At 39.7% G+C, this 24,981-nt stretch overlaps 1 protein-coding gene across 3 annotated transcripts in view; it reads right to left on the reverse strand.

Annotated features, from left to right (window-relative positions):
* Positions 1–2,617: 2,617 nt before the first annotated feature.
* The window catches only part of LOC101412971 (uncharacterized), a 34,604-nt gene continuing 12,240 nt past the window's right edge, over positions 2,618–24,981 (reverse strand). For 2 of the 3 annotated variants that reach the window (XM_012527948.4, XM_058309943.2), the window contains exons 2-4: positions 6,642–6,881; positions 5,601–5,709; positions 2,618–2,890 (exon numbers count right to left, since the gene is read on the reverse strand). In XM_012527948.4, coding sequence (XP_012383402.2) covers positions 2,818–2,890; positions 5,601–5,709; positions 6,642–6,881 — 422 coding nt within the window. In that variant the 3' untranslated portion in view covers positions 2,618–2,817. Of the gene's footprint in view, positions 2,891–5,600; positions 5,710–6,555; positions 6,882–24,981 lie in introns of all 3 variants that reach the window. The other variant, XR_011645957.1, reaches the window with a different exon arrangement.

The raw sequence follows: 24,981 nt of genomic DNA on the forward strand, positions 1-24,981 counted from the left end.
CACCAGCAGATGGCAAGCCTCAGGAGCCCTCTCAGTTCAAAGCTTAGTCAGAGTGTGTCCAGTGCAACATGGACACCAACAATGTGGCAGAGTATGCTCCCTGGAGGCTGTTCAAAACTTCTCAATTCAAACTTTGAGAGGCACTTCTCCAATCTTCGCTGGCAGCCCCCTCCCTTTTCGCAGGTAGGAAATAATTCCATTGCACTGTGTCCTCAACAACCAGTCCTGGTTAGTAGGGAGGGTGATTAAGAGTCAGATCTCTTTAGTCCATGCCCGTTCAAAGGCAAGCATTGGCATGGCCCCACCAGGTCTGGAAGGGCTCCCAGCATAAAGCAGACCAAATTGGTTGGTCAAAAGCTGAAGCAGCCTTAGGCTGTATCCCTCTCTCTCCTGTCCTATGGAGGTGGATCCCTGAGGCCCTCTTATCTGTAGCTGCCAACCTGAGGGTAGAGAATTCAAAATCATCCATTCACAGGAAAGGGGAAGGGTGCTGATGGCTGTAGCTTATATTCACGATCTTAACATCAAGAGTTTTTTTCCCCTTACCCCTCTCTTCTGGGTCATGTCCAGTCTTCCCCTGGTGTCTTAAACTCTAGAACATTTTTCTCCAGGCCATTTCTGCCTGTTCTCTACCTATTTTCCTGGAATAGAAGAGGATCCTGTCTCTTTCTAATTTATTATTATTTTTAATAAAGCAAAAAATTTCTCAAAGTTGGAAAAGTTCTTCGTATTCATGGCTTATCACTCTGTATAGAAATTCTGGAAACAGAATTACAGAAATCAGACCATAAAGAATCTTTGTCTCAGGAGAGCAGATGTGACTCAAGCAGTTAAGCACCTGCCTTCCACATTGTTCCTGGTGCCTCCTAAAGATGATAAACAAACAATGAACAGACATTGAGCCAAAACAATGAGCAGACAAGCGAAAATGAGTTGAGGAAAAACAATGAGCAAAAAAAGAGAGCCAAAACAAGGAAAAACAATGAGCAAGACAATGAGCAAACAACGACCAGACAATGAGGAAAAACAAAATAAGCACAGAAGAGATGTGGCTCAAGCATCAGAGTGTCCACCCTCCACATGGGAGGTCCTGGGTTCGGTTTCCCATGCCTCCTAAAGTAAAAACAGACAACAAGCAAACAGATGTGGGAGCCATCTTGGGGGTGGGTAGGAATCTTTGGAGTGGGTATAGGTCAGTGTTTGAGTGCCTGCTTCCCATGTATGAGGTCCCATGTTCAATCCCTGGTACCTCCACACACAAAAATTTTTTTGGTACAATCTGATTTCTTATTTGTTTTATTAGAATATAACTTGAGCTTCTGTAATCAATTTGCCCTGTGACTATCATCATAGAAAGTTTTAAAGATTGATGTTAATCCAAGAAATAGACTAAAGATTTCCTTTAACTAAAAATCTGTGCTAATAAGATAAAAAGTCAAGCTAAAACACATGTTTGGGGAAACGGACTTGGCCCAGTGGTTAGGGCGTCCGTCTACCACATGGGAGGTCTGCGGTTCAAACCCCGGGCCTCCTTGACCCGTGTGGAGCTGGCCCATGCGCAGTGCTGATGCACGCAAGGAGTGCAGCACCACGCAGGGGTGTCCCCCGCGTAGGGGAGCCCCACGTGCAAGGAGTGCGCCCCGTAAGGAGAGCCGCCCAGTGCGAAAGAAAGTGCAGCCTGCCCAGGAATGGCGCCGCCCACACTTCCCGTGCCGCTGACGACAACAGAAGCAGACAAAGAAGCAAGACGCAGCAAATAGACACAGAGAACAGACAACCGGGGAAGGGGGGGAATTAAATAAATAAAAATAAATCTTTAAAAAAACAAAACAAAACAAAAAAAACACACGTTTGCTTCATTCAGTATCCTAGAGATTTACTTATGAGTGGTATCATTGGTAAATTGCCAATCAAGATTCCTAGACATTTCATTGAGAGGATTAGGTGAATTTTTAAAGATCTGTTAGTTCAGACAGTGGATGACATGGTAGATGATCAGTAAAAATTTGTTGAATTGCATTATGTGAAAAACCAAGTATTCAGAGAATACTGACTTTAATGTTACCTTATTTACTACTTCAACCATATTTTCATTGACATATTTATGTCAGAATAAAACAAATATGCATAGTAATGCCTATTTACTTCACAATAGAATATGCTAACCTAAACAATTTCTTTAGGTTAACCTATTTCCTAGTTTATAATCATCATCAATCAAGGTTTTAAAGATGCTCAAGAACAGAGTAAAAAATGGCATTTCTTCCAAAAAATTTAAAGCTGTAAGAACTCTTAATGAGACCAGTGTTCATTTAGGTGCCATTTCAGGTGGTTTGTCGTATGTATTTTAAGTCCTTTAAGCAAGACAGTTGATTACAAAGTAAAATTACACAAATGGATCATAAAATTCTATTAAATAAAAAAATTGACTTTAAAGATATACTTTAACAAAGTTTATGACAGGGGGAGGGGGGAGGGGGGATTAAATAAATAAATAAATCTTTTTTAAAAAGTTTATGACAAAGATTATAGATTTAGAGAAGAGATCCTATTATCTGATCAAATTATGTAATGAATAAGTGGTCATTGTTGATAAAAAATAATGCTCACCAATATGTTACATGCATGGTTAGTGTTTTATTTTTTAAAGAATGGTTCTAAAACATCACACTAAATCAGGCTGAAAGGTAAAGTTTAAAATAGTTTTCTAAGGATAAGTTATAACACATGTAATAACTGCTCATGCTACAAAATCTTGATCTTAGAGTTTGTATACCTAGTTGGCAATAGCACCGGGCTTTTCAAATAGACAAGTCATCATTTTTCTCTTGTCTGCATAGATTTCTTCTCATTCGCTGCCTTTTGCTTTTGTTGCATGATCTCAGAGTCCCTATAATGGGAGAAAAAGCTGGAAGTTGTTATAGAAAATTTGATTTTATATACTCATTTATTTTCTACATATAACCCATTCAGCCTTTGAGTAGAAAATTTAAAAGCAGATATAAACATTCATTGCTTTCCCTTTGCATAGATGGAGGCAGAACAGAAAAGCAAAGAATACAGGCTTTGAAGTTAGATCTTATTCTGAATACTATCTCTACTGTTTTCATGACCTTGGACAAATAACCTTTTTAAAGCACTTTCAAAATGAGACCAAGAAACATCAGCGTTGTACTGAGGAATAGCTATGAGTATATATAAAAGTGTCTGACAATAGGCAGCTATATGCAGAAAAAAAAGCAGCTACTCTTGTTTGTTAAAGCTAATTCATCCCATATTTTTCTCCTGAAAGAAGAGGTTTTTAAAAAGTCTACTGTATGTCCTAATTGGTAACTAGAATTAGGACATAAATTCTATGAAGCAATTCCGTTTCTTAACAGTCAAAAAGTCCAATAACTAATGATTAAAAATTACTCTAAAGAAAAACAGTATATTCAGGGCATTTTCTTAATTCTCTATGTCTCTGGCTGAACCGCTACATGCAATATTAACTGTGAACCACAACCAGGCTACCTGGGCTAGGTGGACCACGAGTTTGACCCATATTTTTAAAATAAACTAAATGGCTATCTATGTATTTAACACTTACTATGTGTCAGATACTTTATTGGATCTGGCTTAAGTCCTATAACTCCTTTGAGTTACTATTCTCATGTCTTAGATAAAAAGTAGACTTAGAGCAAAATACTTTCCCCCCAAACCATATAAAAAAACAAGGTCTAATTTCAAAGACCAGGCTTTTTCATATGTTGCTATTGAAGATTTAGTAATGATTTAAATTCAGAATTGAACAGCTCTACCCATGACAGTAAACATTTCTGCAAAGCCAATAGCAGAAGCAAGACTTGAGAAGGAAAGAAAAACAAGACAATTACAAAGAAATGAGGGGTAGTGGAAAGGACAAAGGTAATAGTTATTGTTCTGTTTGAAACCATGCTCTGTGTGCTTAATATAAAGCCTGAGCAATGTTAATGTTACTGTTCAGAACCTCAGTTTCCTTTTCTATATATTGGGACTAATTCAATTTTTCAGTGCTATGATGAATAGAGACAATACATATAGAGCATGTAGCACAGAGGTTTGTAAGTAGTGGGTATTTAATAAATAGTGGGTATTGCTGAACCAAGTTAAACTTTGTTTTGCAATAATAATACAATTTTAGAGTTACTGAATAGACTAGCATGTGTTAAATTTTTACTCGAATGGGAATGAACAGCAACAGAAGGTAAAGCTCATTAATAGTAAATATCATCAAAAGAAAAGTATGAAGTGATAGTTAAGGGTGTCAGTATCAATAAGCAATGGTTCTTAACTCTAGCTACACAGAAAAATCATCTGAGGGGTTTTGTCTCTTTTTTCTTCCTAGTCCAGTTTAAAGTATAACTTAGTATAATCAAATTGACCTGGACGTTTTAGTGCCCAAGACCGGGTAAATTAAATTAGAACTGGCGGCGGACTTGGCCCAGTGGATAGGGCATCGGTCTACCGCATGGGAGGTCTGCAGTTCAAACCCCGGGCCTCCTTGACCCGTGTGGAGCTCGTCTATGTGCAGTGCTGATGCGTGCAAGGAGCGCCCTGCCACGCAGGGGTGTCCCCAGCGTAGGGGAGACCCACGCGCAAGGAGTGCGCCCCGTAAGGAGAGCTGCCCAGCATGAAAGAAAGTGCAGCCTGCCCAGGAATGGCACTGCCCACACGGAGAGCTGACACAACAAGATGACACAACAAAAAGAAACACAGGTTCCAGTGCCGCTAACAACAACAGAAGCGGACAAAGAAGATGCAGCAAATAGACACAGAGAACAGACAAGTGGGGTGGGGGAGGGGAGAGAAATTAATAAATAAATAAATCTTTAAAAAAAAATAGAACTGGGTATGGAGCCCAGGCTTGAGCAACCATCCAAGTTCCACAGGTGATCCTAAAATACAGCCAGGATTGAGAACCAATGATAAGCCAGATGGAAGCAACTGTAACTAATTATTCACCTAAACTATAAGTTTATATGAACAGTAAAATTTGACTTTAGAATAAACTTAAACTTTGGTAACCCTTTTTAGAAATATTAATTTATTTTTTATTCAAACTGCAGTCTCATTGAAGTATGGTAGCAGTTTTATATTATTTGTCACATATAGTCACACATCAAGGCTGTGTACCTGCCTTCTCTCCCACCTGATGGATCTTCCAGAAATCAATATAGTTACACATATTTCTTTATCTCCTTTAAAACAGCATAACTATAATTGAGTCACTTGTCACCCAGATTAGTTTAAGTGGGCTGTCCACTTTGAAAAAATTGTATCTCTAGTACCTAACAGTTTTCTGAATATGGAAGATGTTCAATCATTTTGCTGAATGAGGTTCTTATGGTTGGATTAGAGTTGCATGAAATTCACTGCAAGATAAATTATAGTTTTAGTCCCTTGATAAATACTACCACACATGGTTTTAGCATGCTTGGAACACAACACATACTCAATAACTGTTATCCCTTTCTGGAGGTTAGGTCCAGTTATCCAAGGATTTAAATTCATGCTTTTCATTCTCCAAAATGTGGCTTTCATCAAAACTTCAGTGATGTGCGAATTCCACTACCAATTACCTCTGCTTTCTCTGAGATGTAGTCAAGCTATCTTCTTTTCTTTTTCCTTTGCTAATTTCTTGGGTTTTCTTCATATTTTTCTGGCGGGCAAGTTCTCGCTGATTTCCACCTATGAAGAGAAACAGTCGTTCTTTTTTCTCACCTCCAAAACTTATTAATAATTCCATTAAAGGAATGAAAAGGCTCTCATTCAAAGGCATCTCTGCAGTTTGCTTATTAAGAGACAAACCAGCAAAGTACAGTATTGAATGGCGTTCCCAGATCTGATGACGAGGAGGAAACACTCAGGGACTTAAGAGTATTATCATACCAATCACGGTGTTCACTGGGGATGAATACCAGATCTTTTTTAAACAGGCATTACAATCGTGTCTATTCCAAAACAGGTTCTGGCTTTTGAGGGGTGTGGGTGGAAATAGAAAGATGGACTTAAAAAAGCACACACCGCTCAAGTTCAGCCCATCATAATTCGACCGTTTTGCCTGGCAAATGCAGACGTTTTAAAACATTACCTTTGAGGACCAAACAAAAGAACCAGAGAAGAGATTCAGTCGGAGGTCCCTGTCCTCATCAGGCCATACGACTTTAGGTATCATTTATAAACTGCCTCCGGACAAGGACTCCTCCCGGAGCTGCCGTCTCCGACGTCCCGTAGGAGAGGTGGGAGAGCGGCGTTATCTTTAGACACTACTACCGAGCAAAATCGCGCCTGAGGAGAAGGCGCCTCGGGGCCGGACCCCGCAGACCCCGGAACGGAAAACGTCCCCTCCTTCTGTTGACAGAAGACGGGATCCCCAACTTGCCGGGCCGCGGAGAATTCACCAGCCCGACCCCATCTCTCCCTCGAGTCGCGGCTCCGGGCGGCCTCCGGGCGGGGCTAAGCCCTGCGCGCCGCTAAACTGGGGATTTCCCCGCCTGTCGCTTCCCGCCCTTTCCCGCCCCTCAGCACACTCACGGGCCATGCCGAGCACCGGACAGAGCCTGCAAGAGAGCGACTCGGAAAAGCAACGGCTCCGTCGCACGCGCAGCCGCGGTCCTCACCCGTCGATCTGCAAGACAGAGCCCGCGCGGGCCCTTCGCGGGGCGACACCTCCGCGCCGTCAGCCGCCCTGCCCTCGGAGACCCAACAGCAGCCACCAGCGCGGCCCGCTGACGACTGCGCGTGCGCGGCGGGGCGAGCCTGCCGGGGCGGGGCGGGAGCCGCTTCTCTGGGGAAAAACGCCGCTCCTCTCGGGCCGAGGCCAAGCACATTTGATGAAGTCCGGAAACCAGGTGCTATGTCTAGGGGAGGGATATGCGTGTGTGGATCAGACACTGGAACTTGATCACTCTCCATTTTTTGCAACAAATAACAATAAACACTGAACTTTTCGGCAAATAACGTTAGCTTTCATTCATCGCCTTCCAGAGAAGGGAAGGGAGGAAAAGAACTGAACAGATGGAGGGTAACTGAGAAAAAACAATGTTGGTCCTTTTCATATTTTCTTTCCTTATTCTCACAACAACCCTACAAGGTATCCTTCGGTGTTCTCATTTTACAGGAGACTGATACCATAAAGACTGACCTAACAGGAAATGGTAGACGTGAGATTCAAATTTCAGAAAAGACTAAAGTCCGCATTTCCCATTTTATCCCAGTTCCCCTGCCACGGTCTACAGTGCTTAAAAAAGAGTTCTTGGTTACTGGCTCTGTGATTAGGGTGGTGTGACCAGGAGAAGATGGCAGGGAATGCAGTTTTACCACAGATTCAGAATGGCCCAGAATAATCTCAGAACCCACATTAACTCTATGGAGCACCTGCCATTGCTAGAAATAGACGTGTGAATATGCTTGTGTGGCTCATTTGGTGGATACTTATTTTTTTCACCTATTTAATTAATTATTATAAACAAATGTGTAGGGATGGACACCCAAAAATTGTCTATATTTGAAGTTTTTATTTTGGAAGATTTCAAACATACAAAAATATAGAGAAAACTCGAATGGACCCTCATATGATCAAGCTTCAACAATTATTACCTCTTTTTTTTATTTATTTATTTTTATTTTTATTGACTTTGTAATAATATTACATTAATTATTACCTCTTAACATCACCTATTTTAGAGAACGTCAGAGAAAGTGGTGAAGACTGAGGACTTTGGAAATGGAATATCTGGGTTGAAAGTCCAGCTTACGCTATTGATGAGAAGCTATGTGAACCTGGGCAAATTATTTATGTTAAAGTTTCCTTTCTTGTGAAATGGAGAGATAATTGTACCTCCCTCATTAAATGAATTCTATGTGAAGCATCCAGTGCCCAGCACAGTAGCACTCAGTGTGTTATCTATGATTGTTATTCTTTCAACCTCAGAAAGTTTTCTATAAAAGTATGCATATCACTCTCCTCACACCCGACTCCTCCTCAGTACTACTCATGGGTCAGGTATCTGTTTCCATTTAGTGAACCTCTTCTTGAATAACTTAAACAGAGGGAAAGGACTGATTTTCTGGCTAGGCTGTATAAAAATATCACCTAAAGAGGAAGGGGAAGGAAGGAATTTGGAATTTGCAGGTAAGTGGTAGAGTTTTTATTTCTGTATGTACTTTCCTTTTTTTAAAAATTTTCTCTCCTTCCTCCCCTTGCCCCTCATTCTCTTTTCTCTGTGTCCATTTGCTGTGTGTTCTTCCATGTCTGCTTGCATTCTTGTCAGGCGGCACCAGGAATCTATGTTTCTTTTTGTTGTGTCATCTTGCTGCGTCAGCTGTCCACGTGTGCAGCGCCACTCCTGGGCAGGTTGTGCTTTTTGTGAGGGGCAGCTCTCCTTGCGGGGTGCACTTCTTGCACTGGGGCACCTCTGTGTGGCATGGCACTCCTTGTGCACAGCAGCACTGTGCATGAGCCAGCTCACCACACAGGCCAGAAGGCCCTGGGCATCGAACCCCAGACCCCCTATATGGTAGGCAGATGCTCTTATCAGTTGAGCCACATCTGCTTCCCTGTATGTACTTTCAATTTGTAATTGAATTACATGTTTTCTTTTCAACTGAAAATACAGATTTTGAACTGTAGGAGTATAGCCATGTAAACAAAATATGTTGAGTATGTCTGCCAAAGAAATGACTGTTGTAGCAGTTTGATATTATTGATGAATTCCAAAAAGAAATATTGGATTATGCTTGTAAACTTATCTTTTCCTCTGGGCATATTAGATTATATTGGATTTGGAGGTTTACAAGAGGTAAACCTCTTGTGCCATTAGGGTGTTGAGGGTGGGGACTCACAGATAAAAGGCATGGCAAACAACACAGTTAGGGGCTTTTAAGGTTGGAGTTTTGATGTTGGAGTTTGATGCTGAAGTCTTAAGCTGGAGCCCCAGGGAGAGAGACAGAGCTGTTCATCTGATAGTCTACAGCTGACCTTGTAGAGAGAGGCAGAGCTTAGAGAGCCTGATAGTGTACAGCTGTCCTTGTGGAGAAAACAGGAGCTGAGCCCAGAGGAACCCAGGAAGCCTGAACCCTCATAGACGTCGGCAGCCATTTTGCTCCAACACGTGAAAATAGACTTTGGTGAGGGAAGTGACTTATGCTTTATGGCCTGGTATCTGTAAGCTCCTACCCCAAATAAATACTCTTTATAAAAACCAACCAATTTCTGGTATTTTGCATCAACACCCCTTTGGCAGAATAATACAACTGTGATGCCATTAAGAATTTTATTCCACAAAACTTGTGTGTAACAAATGTCTTATGACTTTATATTTAATAATAAAATTAAACCTGACTCTGTCCCTATAACTTCACTTAAATGTTAGTCATTGTTGGACTTCCTTACCTACAGAGTTGTGGAAGTGTCCTGGGCTCTTTAGGTGGAGCAGAACATTTGGGAAAAGGCTGAGGAGGGTCTTTTTCATTTTATACCAGATTATGTAGTCTAAGGCCGTATGGACTGGGAGATAGATTTCCAAGACCTCTTCAGGAGGGGTTTTCTCTTGTTGAGTTTCATTAGGTATATCTGGGATCAAGTTCACTTCCCAGAGTACTGGAGGGAATTACTTTAAGAACCCACAGACTTCCATGTTCTACCCAGTCTTGGAGGAATCTCTGCTTTGAGCCAACCATTTGTGCTCTCAAAAGAACTTGCCTCTCTTCTCTCTCCATCTGGGCAGCCTAACAACCTGCTCAATCACTTCAGGATTTTATTCCTTTGCCATTTAGTTATTAATATAGTAGGTTTTTTTTTGTTTTTTTTTTAGGAATTACTGGGGAACCAGGGATTGAACCCAGGATCTCATGCATGGGAAACAGATGCTCAACCACTGAGCTACATCTGCTCCCTATTGAGAGTTGGTTTTTTTCATTTGTTTTTTTAGAAGGTACTGGGGGAAAGCAGATGTGGCTTAAGCAACTGGGCTCCTGTCTACCATATGGGAGGTCCAGGATTCAATTCCCAGGGCGAGCTGGCCCACACAGCGAGCTGGCTCGAGTGGAGAGCTGGTGCAGCAAGATGACACAACAAGAAGAGACACAGAGGAGAGAGAATAAGGGGCGCAGCAGACCAAGGAACTGAGGTGGCAAGAGATCGAGCACCTCTCTCCCACTTCAGAAGTTCCCAGGATCAGTTCCCGGTGTTGTCTAAAGAGAAGACAAGCAGACACAGAAGAGCAGACAGTGAGTGGACACAGAGAGCAGACAGCAGACAAGGGGTGGGGGAGGGATAAATAAATAAATCTTAAAAAAAAGAAGACCTTGTACTTGGGAAGCAGGCACTCAACCACTTGAGTTATCTCTCTTCTCCCAAGATGTTCTTGTAGGAAGCTCTTCTCCCAAGAAGGCAATCAGCTTTCCATGAGTTGATAATTTTTACTGTAGGTTCAAACACTGGACCATACCTACAGAACCAACCTCCTCTGTGGCCATTTTCTTCTCATGATAGAAGTGTTCCCTGACCATCCTACCTGTTATTCTGTCATATCACCATCCAAATTTATTTCATGATGAAGCTGCTGCTTCACTAACCCCTGACAGAAGTAACCTTTCCTACTGATTTATTAAAGTTTCTATTTTCTTAGTTTCAAAACTCTATCACCTTTAAGAAAATTAACAGGAAACTTATCTCACCCTATGCATAGTAATGAGACTATTAGATGATCTAATTCCAATATCCAGGTTAGATCCAGCTTTTGTCTTTCACTTTGAAATTGGAATGAACTGGTTCTAGTAGCAGGAACATGTGCAGTTAAGAGAAGCCTGACCTAAAAGTTACGTTGTTGTTTTTTTTTTTAACACACTGTATGATTCCATTTATGTAAAATATAAATAGTAATCATTTTATAAAGATAGAATAAGATTAGTGGTTATGTGGGGCTAGGGAAAGAGAGTAAAAGTTGCTTTTCCTTCATTATAATAGTAAAAATCACGCTCACATGCAACCTACAACCAAGCATGTTTTGAAACAGTGCATGCTCAGCCAAGACAACCTCTTACCCCATATAATCTCACCCCATATCCTCTTTAACTAAACCAGTGCCTTTAAAACCACATAAAAATCAGCACAGCTTTCAGCTCAGGGAGACTGATTTGAGGATTTTTGTCCACCAGAATCTGCTGGGCTGGCCCTAATAAACTTTTTTTTCTCGAAATCCTGGTGTCACTATACTGGCATTGTGGAGATTGGGCAAAAGGATTCACTTGAGCAATTTTGATTGGTGACCCAAATGGGTCTGGGACCCTAAAGACCCCTAACTGAGGCTCCACAGCCCTGTGGGGCAGTGGCTGGAAGTCACTGTTCCCTGTGACTTCTAGACCAATTAGTTTAGGGTTTCTCCAGCTGGAACACACTCTCACTCTTGCCAGTATTGTTGACCCTATGGCACAGTTTCATTTTCAAGAAGAGAAAGAGTTCTATGAACAGACATCTTCTGGGTGAGTAACTTTGCAAATTGTGCTCTTTTGCTTGAAGCTTGTTAATCATCTGGTTTCTGGTTGTCATTTAGGGAGTGCTGATTAAGATTGTGGGTTGGCTATAAAAATATAAAAGGTAAACCATAATGTAAACTAGTGGCCACAGTCAGTGGCAATGCTTTGATATTTGTTCACCTATTTGTAACAAATGTACCATAGTCACCTAGGATGTTATTGGTGGGGGAGGATGTGGTGGGAGTATATGGGAAGCCCCTATAGTTTCTATGTGACTTTTCTGTAACCTAAAGCTTTTCGGAAAATAAAGTGAAAAAAAAAATAAGACACTGGAGAAACATACAGAAGAAATTGTCAAAATAATAAAAGATTACAGATCTTACAGTGATGAAAGGCACAATGAACATATTTTTTGTTAAATTTTTAATTTTATTACTTCTTTTTCATTGTTGTTGGCTTTGTGTTTGGGGAGGTTTTGTACTGCAGAAGGGTTGCAGAAGGGGATGATCACTGGTACAGGGTATCAGTGGTGGGTGGATGTGTGAGGAATGGTGCACCTGGGCATGCCTCTATGTAATATGAATATATACATGTGGACATGGGGTGTTGTCTCAGTGGGTAGAGACCTACAGAATAACTGACAGAATACTGAATTCCCATGCTATCATAGGATGGCAAGAATCTCTAGAGTAATCGGGCAGTGCTTAGCAAAGGAGGGCAGATCAATATGCCAGGCCCTTGATAGTCAATGATTGCTTGTATTTATGAACCTTGTTCTTGTGAAATTGAAACTTAGCCTAGTAATATATATTGCCTAAGAATTACCTCCTGAAACCTCCTTGTTGTTCAAATGTGGCCTCTCTATGCCAAACTCTGCATATAAATTCATTACCTTCTCCCCAATGTGGTACATGACACCCAGGGATGGGCCCCCCAAGCACCAAGGGATTATTACCAAGTGCCAACTAGTGATCCATTTGGAAAAAGACCTAGACCAAAAGGGGGAAATATTAAACACAAATGAGTTTTTATGACTGAGAGATTTCAAAATGAGTTGGGAGTTAATTCCAGAGGTTATGCTTATGCACGTCTCAGGAGGATCTCACTGATGGACACAGTAAATAATACCTCTCGCATGGGATGCTCCTGAGAGCTCTAGAGACATCTAGATACTATAGGCAGGGCAGACAACCCAGAAAATTGGCACCCATTGTTGGGCCTTACCTTGGACTATATGATAACCCATCTCCCCAATATATCAGAGTTAGATTCATAATTTTCCTACATACAATTCTTCTGCCCCATTTATTTGAACCTATAATTAGCACTATACCCATTAAATATATGTCCTAGAGATTTAAATCTTCTAGCTGTTCATATGCCAGTTGAGTCCTGAATCTCAGCAGAGTTGTAGCTAATACCTACTCTCCAGTTCATTGGACTCACCCAGGACAACTAACAAAAGGATGATGATGGACAATGCCCATCCCACAAAACAGAGAGTATCTACAATTGCAAGCAAGACAGTTTCATCCATCTGCACTGTGGGATCTAAGACCCTCTCAGTCAGACGCAGGGTGGGCATCACCATCCCCAAATCCTCAAGGTTGAGGAACAAACAAACATAAGGGAGCAATGTAACTATGGATTAAAGTAAACTCATTATAATTCTAGTAATGCAAGAACTTGTAACATTGATATAAGACAGTGGTCATCAGAGGTTCTGAGGGGAGGGAGAGGAAAGAATATGGGGCATCTGGGGACATCAGAACTGTTCTGTATGATATTGCAATAGCAGATACAAGCCATTATACATTTCGTCAAAGCCTATAAAATTGTGTGGTGCAAAGTGTAAACCATAATGTAAACTACAGACCATGCTTAGTAGCAATGATTCAATATGTGTTCATCAATTTTAACAAATGTACCACACTAATGAAAGATGTTGTTAATGGGTAAAGTGTGGAAGGGGGAGACGGTGGGGTATAAGGGAATCCCCTATATTTTCATTGTAACATTTATGTAATCTAAAGCTCCTTTAAAAATAAAGAAAAAACCTGATTTTGGGTTGGATCAAGTTCTCCTGTTTGTCAGGTACAGACCCTGAGGCTTATGAGCATCAGTCACAGTAGTACTCACACTGGTTTAGTTTCCCATTTGGTTTTCTGAGATTTCAGTTTCTTACTAGATCTTATAAAATTATTTTTAAGGCACTGAGAAAATAAATTATAATTATGGGAAATGTTAATAGCACCACCAATAGTTGCTGTAGCCCCTAAACTGTATTTTAGATAATTGGCTACATTCACTTATGAACCAATGCTGAAGAAAAGAGTGAAATTTCTTCGTACTACTGCTTAATCTCAATAGAAATTAGAATGTGGAGAACAATGGGCCACAGACAGGTCTCTTAATCACAGCACTATTTGGCAGTTAAAGTTATTTTGCGAGCAGGAAAAAAAAAATGGGCTGAAACACCTTATTTCAATGTTTCAAGTTTTTTTTTCAAAATAAGAGTACACAAAAGAAATGTCGTATTATGATTCAGAGAGACAATAATTCTCAAAATTTGATTGCTAAAAGCAGCTCTACTAAAAGGTCAGAAAGTTCTAAGTCTCAATCAAAACAGGAGTTGTTTAACTCTAAACCATAGGAAGATCTTTCAATATTACATTTAGGATTTCCCTCTGTTCCTCCTCCTCCCTATGCTGGAAAACAAGAGTAGGGAAATACCTCCTCACCTCTGTACCAAAACTGGTCATAGGCAACGGACTTGGTCCAGTGGTTAGGGCATCCGCCTACCACATGGGAGGTCCGCGGTTCAAACCCCGGGCCTCCTTGACCCGTGTGGAGCTGGCCCATGCGCAGTGCTGATGCGCGCAAGGAGTGCCCTGCCATGCAGGGGTGTCCCCCGCATAGGGGAGCCCCACAGACAAGGAGTGTGCCCCGTAAGGAGAGCCGCCCAGCGCAAAAGAAAGTGCAGCCGGCCCAGGAGTGGTGCTGCACACACGGAGAGATGATGCAACAAAAAGAAACACAGATTCCCCTGCCGCTGACAACAGAAGTGGACAATGACGCAGCAAATAGACACAGAGAACAGACAACCAGGGTGGGGGGGAGGGGAAGGGGAGAGAAATAAATGAATAAATAAATATTAAAAAAAAAAAAGAACTGGTCATAGTCTAGCCCTCCTTCATCTCCTAGTCAGAAAGATTTGGTCTCGCTACCTCCTACCCATCAGGGCATTCAATTTGACTTAAGAGTTGCTCAGTGTCAGGTGGGGAAATTTCCTCTGAGACAAGTTCCAGTTGGAATTAATGATCAAGTTAACCCAAGAGGATTTGTCTGTGAACACACTTTCTCAGCTTTAGGCTTATAATTGGAAAAAATAATATGCCTTCATTTTGAGATGACCCCAAGAAAAGGGAAATTTTTATTTGTTTGTATTTTTTTGCTATTCATAATCCTACCTGGTCAGACATCTAAGCACTTTTTTTATATTATCTTTTTTTAAAAAAAGATACATAAATCACACAAAATGTTACATTAAAAAATATAAGAGGTTCCCATATACCCCACTCCCCACACCCCCAAGTCCTCCCACATTGGCAACTTCTTTCATTAGTGTGGTACATTCATTGCATTTGATGAGTACATTTTGGACCACAGCTACACAGCATGGATTATAGGTGATCTCTCTATGCATGCCTCTTCTGTCACTTTTACTGAACCTGTAGTTGGTGCTGGGCTTGGTATATGCTCAGGAGACTTCAATCTCTGTCTATGTGCCAGCTGGGCCCTGAGCCTCGGTAGAGTTGCAACACCTGCTCTCCAGTTGGTTGGACTTACCAAGCACTTTCATTTATTTTATTTTATTTTTAAAGATTTATTTATTTATTTATTTCTCTCCCCCCACCCCGGTTGTCTGTTCTCTGTGTCTATTTGCTGTGTCTTCTTTGTCCACTTCTGTTGTTGTTAGCGGCATGGGAATCTGTGTTTCTTTTTGTTGTGTCATCTTGTTGTGTCAGCTCTCCCTGTGTGCAGCACCATACCTGGGCAGGCTGCACTTTCTTTCACACTGGGCGGCTCTCCTTATGGGGCGCACTCCTTGTGCGTGGGGCTCCCCTACGCGGGGGACACCCCTGCGTGGCAGGGCACTCCTTGCGTGCAAGGGCCAGCTCCACTCAGGTCAAGGAGGTCCGGGGTTTGAACGCGGACTTCCCATGTGGTAGACGGACACCCTAATCACTGGGCCAAGTCTGCCGCCACCAAGCACCTTTAAATACTCTCCTCATTCATGAGGAGCGTAGGATGGTCCTCGTAAAAGCTAGGCAAGAGGCTAATAGACTACATAACATATAGCCTAACAGCCCATTCCAGCTGCTAGGAGCTTTGGTTATTCCTACACAGAGTCCTGTTAGAATCCAAATGACCAGGAAGATTAAACCAAGCTAGATCACTATAAAGGGAGTATACTTATTATAATGCAAAAAGGGTTCCAAAGCCTAAACTTTTACAAGAACCAAATTAAAGCCCCTCTGTTTTTCTTGAGTAAATATTTGAAGCATGTAGACAGTCTACTGACTTAGATCCTGAACATCCAGATAATAAGAGAATAATTAATATGACATTTATGGTCAATGTGCTCCAGATATATTTTAAAAAAACATTATAAAACTAGAAGGTATATTAGGAATGACAATGTCACAAGTAGTTGAGAGTGCATCCAAGTTTTTTAAAAATCAGGACCAATGAAGAATAACAGATGTAAAGTCAAGCTGCCTTATTTAGAGCAGCCATCAGTCAAGGTTTATCCAGATCAAGTTGAAATTGACTAACCCGAGGATAAGACAGATGAAGGGTGAGATCCCTGGGGCCCTCAATGACTAAACTACGGTTAATGTATCACTTAGGGCCACAACAATGTGTCTATTGCAGGTAAAAGGCCACTGGAAGGAGGACCCAAATTGCCTCAGTAAGGAGAGGTCCAGACACTTATCAAATGCCTAACCGTGCTGGGGATGAAAGTGACCAAGAACGATGGGGCCCTGGGGCAACTTCCACCTTTAACAACCACAACACCATTACCCACCAGGAGCCCTGCGTATCTATACTAATGGGAAAAAGACTCTTAATCTTTCTAATTGGCACTGAAGCTATTATTCCATTTTTTAAAATTTTATTGAAGTATATCATTCATAATGAACATACATAAACTATAAGTGTATAGTATTTATTGTGAACTTACTAAACAAACATGCATGTCATCCTACTGGGCTCCAATACATCACTCCACCACAAAAACCTTGCGTTGTTGTGAAATAGCTGTTCTAAACTATGAAAGGGCATCGTCAAAATATTACGACTAACTATAGCCCATATCTTACATTTGGTGTATTTTCCACCCAACTCACTCAATTATTAACACCCTGAATTAGTATTATATGCTTATTATAGTTCATGAGAGAACATTCTCATATTTGTTCTTAACCACAATCCATCTCCCACCATAGGAGTCACTGTTATACAGTCCCATGCTTTGTATAATCCATTCAAAGTGTAGAATCAGTGGCTTTCATTTTCATCACAGAGTTGTTCTGTCATCACATCAGTCAATTTTAGAACATTTTCATTACTCAAAAAGGAAAAATCTCATACTCCCTTATACCCCTCCTTGTTGTCCCTTTGAATTGATAAATCTTCTTTGTCATTGCTACAAAAATATTACAATATTACTATCATCCATAAGTTACACTAATTGCAATTTCCTGTGTACTACCATATTCTTAATATTTTGTAAAAGAATGACATTCTTACATTTATATCATTAAATATACCACAATCTTCATCCACCACCAAAATCTCTGTATTATACAGTCCCTAGATTATTCTCTAGCTTCCTTTCAATTGACATGTATGTCCACAGACTACTCCTTCCAGCAACAATCACATTTATAAAGCAGAAGTGTTGGTTATACTCACTATAGTGTATTACCATCAACTCTATTAATTTCTACTTTTATAGTAAAATTCATTAAAAATTCTATATACATTAAGCATCAGCTCCCATTCTCAACCCACATTCTATCTCCTAGTAACATATTCTACAGTATATGTCTATGAGTTTACTCATCATATAGTTCTTGTTAGTGAGATCATACAATATCTGCCATTTGTGTCTGGCTTATTTCACTAAACGTAATGTCCTAAAGGTTCATCCATGTTGTCATATGCATCCCGATTTCATTTCTTCTTAAAATTGAATAGTATTCCATCTTATGTATATGCAACATTTGTTTATCCATTTAATTGATGGACACTTGGGCTGTTTGTTTCCATATTTTAGCAATTGTGAATAACACTACTATGATCATCACTGTACAAAGTAGGTTCGCATCCTTGTTTTCAGTTCTTCTGAATATATTCCTAGTAATGGAATTGCTGGATCATATGGCAGTTATTTCTCCAATGTTTTCTCCAGCACTTGCAGTTTTTTGTGTGTTTTTTAAAAATAATGGCCATTCTATAAGTTGTACAATGGTATCTCACTGTAGTTTTGATCTGCATTCCCCAATTGCTAGCAATGTTGAACTTTTTAAAAAAGATTTATTTATTTTTTATTTACTTCTCTCCCCTTCCCCCCGCCCCTCCCTCCCCCCCTTTGTCTGCTGTGTCCATTTGCTGTATGTTCTTCTGTGACCATTTCCATCCTTATTAGCAGCACCGGGAATCTGTGTTTCTTTTTGTTGCATCCTCTTGCTCCGTCAGCTCTCCGTGTGTGCGGTGCCATTCCTGGGCAGGCTGCACTTTCTTTCGTGCTGGGCAGCTCTCCATACAGGGTGCACTCCTTGTGTGTGGGGCTCCCCTATGCGGGGGACACCTCTGCGTGGCAGGGCACTCATTGCGTGCATCAGCAATGCGCATGGGCCGGCTCCACATGGGTCAAGGAGGCCCGGGGTTTGAACCGCAGACCTCCCATGTGGTAGGCGGATGCCCTATCCATGGGGCCAAGTCCACTTCCCAATGTCGAACATTTTTTCATGTGCTTTTTGGCATTTTGTATTTCTTCTTTGGAAAAATGTCTATTCAAGTCTTTTGCCTATTTTTAAAATTGGGTTGCTTGACTTTTTATCATTAAGTTGTATGATGTTATGTAACATGGATATCAAACCCTTATCAGATATATGGTTTCCAAATATGTTCTCCCATTGAGTAGGTTGCCTTTTTATGATCCTGACAAAGTTTTTTTAAGAACAAATGTGTTTAATTTTGAGGAAGTCCCATTTGCCTATTTTTTTCATTCATTGTTCATGCTTTGGGTGTAAGGTTTAAGAACCTACCACCTACTACAAGATCTTGAAGATGTTTCCCTACATTTTCTTCTAGGACTTTTATGGTTGTAGCTTTTAAATATAGGTTCTTGATCCATTTTGAGTTAATTTTGTATAATGTGTGAGATAGAGTACTTGTTCTTTCTTTTGGATACGGATATCCAGTTCTCCCAGCACCATTTATTTAATAGATTGTTCTGGCTCAGCTGGGTGGGCTTGACAGCCTTGACAAAAATCAATCGACTATGAACCAAATATATTGTTGGTTGTTTTTTTTTAATTGACCATAGATGTGAGGGTTTATTTTTGAGTTCTCAATTCAGTTCCACTGGTCAAAATGTCTGTCTTTATGCCAATACCATGCTGTTTTGATCACTGTAACTAAGTTAAATATGATTTAAAATCAAGAAGTGAGAGTCCTCCAACTTCATTCTTATTTTTAAAGACATTTTTTGGGTATTCGCAGCCCCTTACCTTTCCAAATAAATTTGATAATTGTCTTTTCCATTTCTGAAAAACTATTGGGATTTTTATTGGGATTGTGTTGAACCTGTAAATGAGTTTGAGTAGAATTGACATCTTAATATTTAGTCTTCCAGTCCATGAAAAGGAATGCCCTTCCATTTATTTAGATCTTTTTTTGTTGTTGTTTCTTTTGGTAATGTTTTGTAGTTTTCTGAATACTGGTCTCTTATGTCCTTGGTCAAGTTTATTCCTAAATATTTGAATCTTTTAGTTGCTATTACAAAATGATTTTTTTTCTTACTTCCTCCTCAGATTGTGCATCCGTAGTACATAGAAACATTATTGATTTTTGCATGTTACTCTTGTGTCCTGAAACTTTGCTGAACTTGTCTATTAGTTCTAGTAGTTACGTGGATTTTTTCAGGATTTTCTAGATATAGGATCATATCATCAACGATCAGCAAAACTTTTACCTCTTCTTTTCCTATTTGGGTGACTTTTATTTCTTTTTCTTGCCTAATTGCTCTAGCTAGAATTTCAGGCACAATGTTGAATAACAGTGGTAACAGTAGGCATCCTTGTTTTGTTCCCAATCTCAGCAGGAAAGATTTCAGTCCTTCACTGTTGAATACAATGCTAGCTGTGTGTTTTTCATATATGCACTTTACCATGTTGAGAAAGCTTTCTTCTTTTCTATCTTTTGGAGTGTTTTTAACAAGAAAGGATGCTGTATTTTGTCAAATGCCTTTTATGCATCATTTGAGAGGATCATGTGATTTTTCTACTTCAATTTATTAATATGGTTTAGTACACTAATTGATTTTCTTGTGTTCAACCATCATTGCATATCTGGTATAAAACCCACTTGATCATGGGTATAATCCTTTTAAATGTGCTTTTGGATTCAATTTGCAAGTATTTTTGTTAAGAATTTTTGCATCTATGTTCATTAGAGAATTTTTTGTAATTTTTTTCCTTGTAGTTCCTATTGGGCTTTGGTATTAAGAGCGATGTTGGCTCTGTAAAATTGGGTAATTTTTCCTCCTCTTAATTTTCTGGAAGAGTTTAAACAGGAGTGGTATCAATTCTTTTCAAAATACTTGGTAGAATTTACCTGTGAAGCCATCTGGTCCTGGATTTTTCTTTTTTGGGAGATGATTTATTTATTTATTTATTTTTACATTTATTCCACTCCCCCCTTGTTGTTGTTTGTGCTCGCTGTCTGCTCTCTGTATCCACTCACTGTGTATTCTTCCATGTCTGCCAGTCTTTTCTTCTCATCTTTCTCTTAAGGAGGGACCAAGAACTGATCCCAGGACCTCTGGTGTGGGAGAGAGGCACTTAATTGCTTCAGCCATCTCATATCCCTGGTCTGCTATGCCTCTCACTGTCTCTCCTTTGTGTCTCCCTTTGTTGAGTCATCGTGTTGTGCCAGCTGTCAGTTGTGCAGGCTGCCACCTCTCTGTGGCATGGGTTAGCTTGCCTTCACCAGGAGGCCCCAGAAATTGAATTTGGGCCTCCCATATGATAGACAGGAACCCGATTGCTAGAGCCACATCCGTTTCACTTTTGGGAGATTTTTTTTTCTCCCTCCTCCCCCCTGCCCCCGACCTATTGTTTTTGCTGACTGTGTCCATTCGCTGTGTGATCTTCTGTATCTGTTTCTCTTTTTGTATTTTCTTCTCATTTTCTCCTCTAGGACTCACCAGGATTGAATCCTGGGGACCTCTGATGTGGAGAGAGTTTCCCTGTCACTTGCGCCAGCTCAGTTCCTGGTTTCTGCTGTGTCTTGCCTTGACTCTCCCCTTCTGCTCTCTTTTTGTTGTGTCATCATCTTGCTGTGTGGCTTGCCATGGAGGCACTGACTCACCACGTGGGCCTGGCTCACCGCGTGGGCACGCCTTTACCAGGAGGCCTCAAGGATGAATCTGGGTCCTCCCATATGGTAAATGGAAGCCCAATCACTTGACCCTATCTTCTCCTCCCACCATTTGGGAGATTTTTCATGATAGATTCAATTTCTTTAAATATGATTGGTTTTTTCAGTTCTTGCATTTCTTGCAGCGCCAGTGTAGGTTGTGCATTTCTATTCTATGAATTTTTCTATTCTATGAATTTTTCCATTTCATCTAGGTTGTTTAATGTGTTGGCATACATTTTCTCAGAATAGCCTCTTATGATGTTTTTTATTTCTGTGGAATCAATCATAAAATCCCCCTTTCAATTTCTGATTTTATTAATTTGCATATTTTCTTTTTTTCTGTTAATCTAGCTAAGGGTTTGCCAATTTTATTGATCTTCTCAAAGAACCAACTTGTAGTGCTGTTGGTTTTCTCTACTGTTTTTTTCTTTTTTTCCTCAATTTCCTTTATTCTGCTTTAATCTTTATTATTTCTTTCCTTCTGCTTGCTTTGGGAATGGTTTGCTGGTCTTTTTCTAGTTTTTCTAGATGTTCAGTTTAGGTCATTGATTTTAGCTCTTTTTAAAATAATTTTTTAAGCTTTATTTTAAACATTTAATAATTGAAAACAATAACTAAACAATAAAAACATATTTATCAATTAAATGTACTGGATACATATAATTTTTTAAAAATCATAATGTATTTGGCTGATAGTCACACAATCATACAGTATTTGCCCTTTTGTGTCTGGCTTGCTTTGCTCTCTATAATTTCCTCCAGATTCATCCATTTTGTCATAAGCTTTATGATTTCACTTCTTCTTAGAGCTGCATAATATTCCATTGTGTGAATACACCACAGTTTGTTCATCCATTCATCAGTTGATGGATACCTAGGTTGTTTCCAACTTTTGGCAATTGTGAATAATGCCACTATGAACACTGGTGTGTAGATGTCTGTTCGTGTCATTACTCTCAGTTCTTCTGGGTATATGCTCAGTAGTGGTACTGCTGGGTCATATGGGAAGTCTATATTCAACTTCTTTAGTAACTGCCAAACAGTTACTCCACAGTGGCTGTATCATTCTGCATTCCCACTAACAGTGAATAAGTGTTTCTATCTCTCCACATCCTCTCCAACACTTGTAGTTCTCTGTCTTTTTAATAGTGACCATTCTGATAGGTGTGAAACGAATTCTCATTGTAGGTTTTTGGTGTTTTTTTTTTTAAGATTTATTTTTTATTTACTTCTCTCCCCTCCCCCGCCTCCCTCCCCAGTTGTCTGCTCTCTGTGTCCATTCACTGTGTGTTCTTCTTGTGTCTGCTTGTACTCTTGTCAGTGGCACCCGGAATCTGTGTCTCATTTTGTTGTGTCTTCTTGCTCTCCATGTATGCGGCATCATTCCTAGGCAGGCTGCGCTTTTTTTGCACTGGGCGGTTCTCCTTATGGGGACACCCCTGCGTGGCACGGCACTCCCTGCGCACATCAGGATTGCACGTGGGTCAGCTCATCACACAGGTCAGGAGGCCCTGGGTTTGAACTTTGGCCCTCCTATTGGTAGGTGGACACCCTATCTGTTGGGTCAAATCTGCTTCCCTCATTGTAATTTTGATTTGCGTTTCCCTAATCATTGGTGATGTTGAGCATTTTTTTTTTTTGCCATTTGTATTTCTTCTTTGGACAAATGTCTGTTCAAGTCTTTTACTCATTTTTAAATTGGGTCATTTGTCTTTTTATTGTTGAGTTGTAACTTCTCTTTATATATCCTGGATATTAAACCCTTACCTTCAATGTGATTTCCAAATATTTTCTCGCATTGAGTAGGTTACTTTTTCATTTGTTTGACAAAGTCCTGTGAGGTGCAAAAGTGTTTAATTTTGAGAAGGTTCCATTTATCTATTTTTTTCTTTTGTTGTGTGTGCTTTGGGTATAAGGTCCAAGAAACCACCACCTACTATAAGATCTTGAAGATGTTTCCCTGCATTTTCTTCTAGTAGTTTTGTGGCCCTGGCTTTTATATTTAGGTCTTTGATCCATTTCAAGCTGATTCCTGTATAGGGGGTGAGATAAGAGTTCTCATTCATTCTTTTGGTTATAGATTTCCAGTTCTCTCAGCCTCATTTGTTGAAGACTGTTTTGTCCCGTTAACATGGACTTGGTAGATTTGTCAAACACCAGTTGACCATAGAGGTGAAGGTTTATTCTGGACTTTCAATTTTATTCCACTGATCCATGTGTGTATCTTTATGCCAATAACATACTGTTTTGACCTCTGTAGCAATGTAATATATTTCAAGGTCAGGCAGTGAAATTCCTCCCACATTGCTCTTCTTTTTTAGAATGCTTTTGGCTATTTGGGTGAACTTTGTCTTCCAAGTGAATTTGGTATTTGCCTTTTCTAATTTTGCTAAGTAGGCTGCTGGAATTTTGATTGGTATTGCATTGAATCTCTAAATCAGTTTGTAAAATTGACATCCTCATGATATTCAGTCTTCCAATCCATGAACATAGAATGTCTTTCCATTTGTTTAGGTCTTTTAAAAAAAAATTTAGCATTGTTTTGTAGTTTTCTGCATATAGATCCTGTACTTCTTTGATTAAATGTATTCCTATGTATTTGAGTATTTTTGCTATTGTAAATGGAATTTCCCCCCTGATTTCCTCCTCAGATTGTTCAGTACTAGTGTACAAAAAAATTACTGATTTTTGCATGTTGTTCTTGTATCCTGCCACTTTGCTGAGCTAATTTTTAGCTCAAATAGCTTTGTCGTGGATACTTCAGAATTTTCTAAATACAGGAACACGTCATCTGCAAACAGTGAGAGTTTTACTTCCTCTTTTCCTATTTGGATGCCTTTTTTGTTTTTCTTGTCTAATTGCCCTAGGTAGAACTTCTAATACAATATTGAATAACAATGTGACAAGTGGGCATCCTTCTTTTGTTTTGGATCTTAAAGGGAAAGCTTTCAATTTTTCCCATTGAGTACGATGTTGACTGTGGGTTTTTCATATATGCCTTCTATAAGATTGAGAAATTTTCCTTCTATTCCTATCTTTTGAAATGTTTTAATCAAAAAGGATGCTGGATTTTGTCAAATGCCTTTCTGTGTCAATTGACATGATCAGGTGTTTTTTTTTACCTTCAATTTGTTAATGTAGTGTATTGTTGATTGATTTTTTAAAATGTTGAACCAGCTTGTCATACTAGGAATAAATCCCACTTGGTTGTGATGTATAAGTCTTTTGATATGCTGTTGGTTTCAATTTGCAAGTATTTTGTTGAGAATTTTTTCATCTATGTTCATTAGAGAATGGTCTGTAATTTTCTTTGTTTGTAGTATATTTATGTGGTTTTGGTATATTACGGTGATGTTAGCTTCATAAAATGTGTGGGGTAATTTTCCCTCCTCTTCAATTTTTTGGAAGAGTTTGAACAAAATTGGTGTTAAATGTTTTAAAAATCTTGGTAGAATTCACCTGTGAAGCCTTCTGATCCTGGACTTTTTTTTGCTGGGAAATTTTTTATGACAGATTCAATCTCTTTAAATGTGATTGGTTTGCTAAGTTCTTGTATTTCTTGTATCATCAGTATAGGTTGTTTGTGTATTTCTAGGAATTTGTCCATTTCATCAAGTTGTCTAGTTTGTTGGCATACAGTTTCTCTTAATATCCTCATTTTATTCTTTTTTTTCCTGTGGGGTCAGTCATAACTTACTCCCTTTCATTTCTGATTGTATTTATTTGCATCTTCTCTCTTTTTTCCTTTGTTAGTCTAGATAGGGC

The sequence above is a fragment of the Dasypus novemcinctus genome, chromosome 2, assembly GCF_030445035.2.
Source record: "Dasypus novemcinctus isolate mDasNov1 chromosome 2, mDasNov1.1.hap2, whole genome shotgun sequence".
Taxonomy (NCBI): domain Eukaryota; kingdom Metazoa; phylum Chordata; class Mammalia; order Cingulata; family Dasypodidae; genus Dasypus; species Dasypus novemcinctus.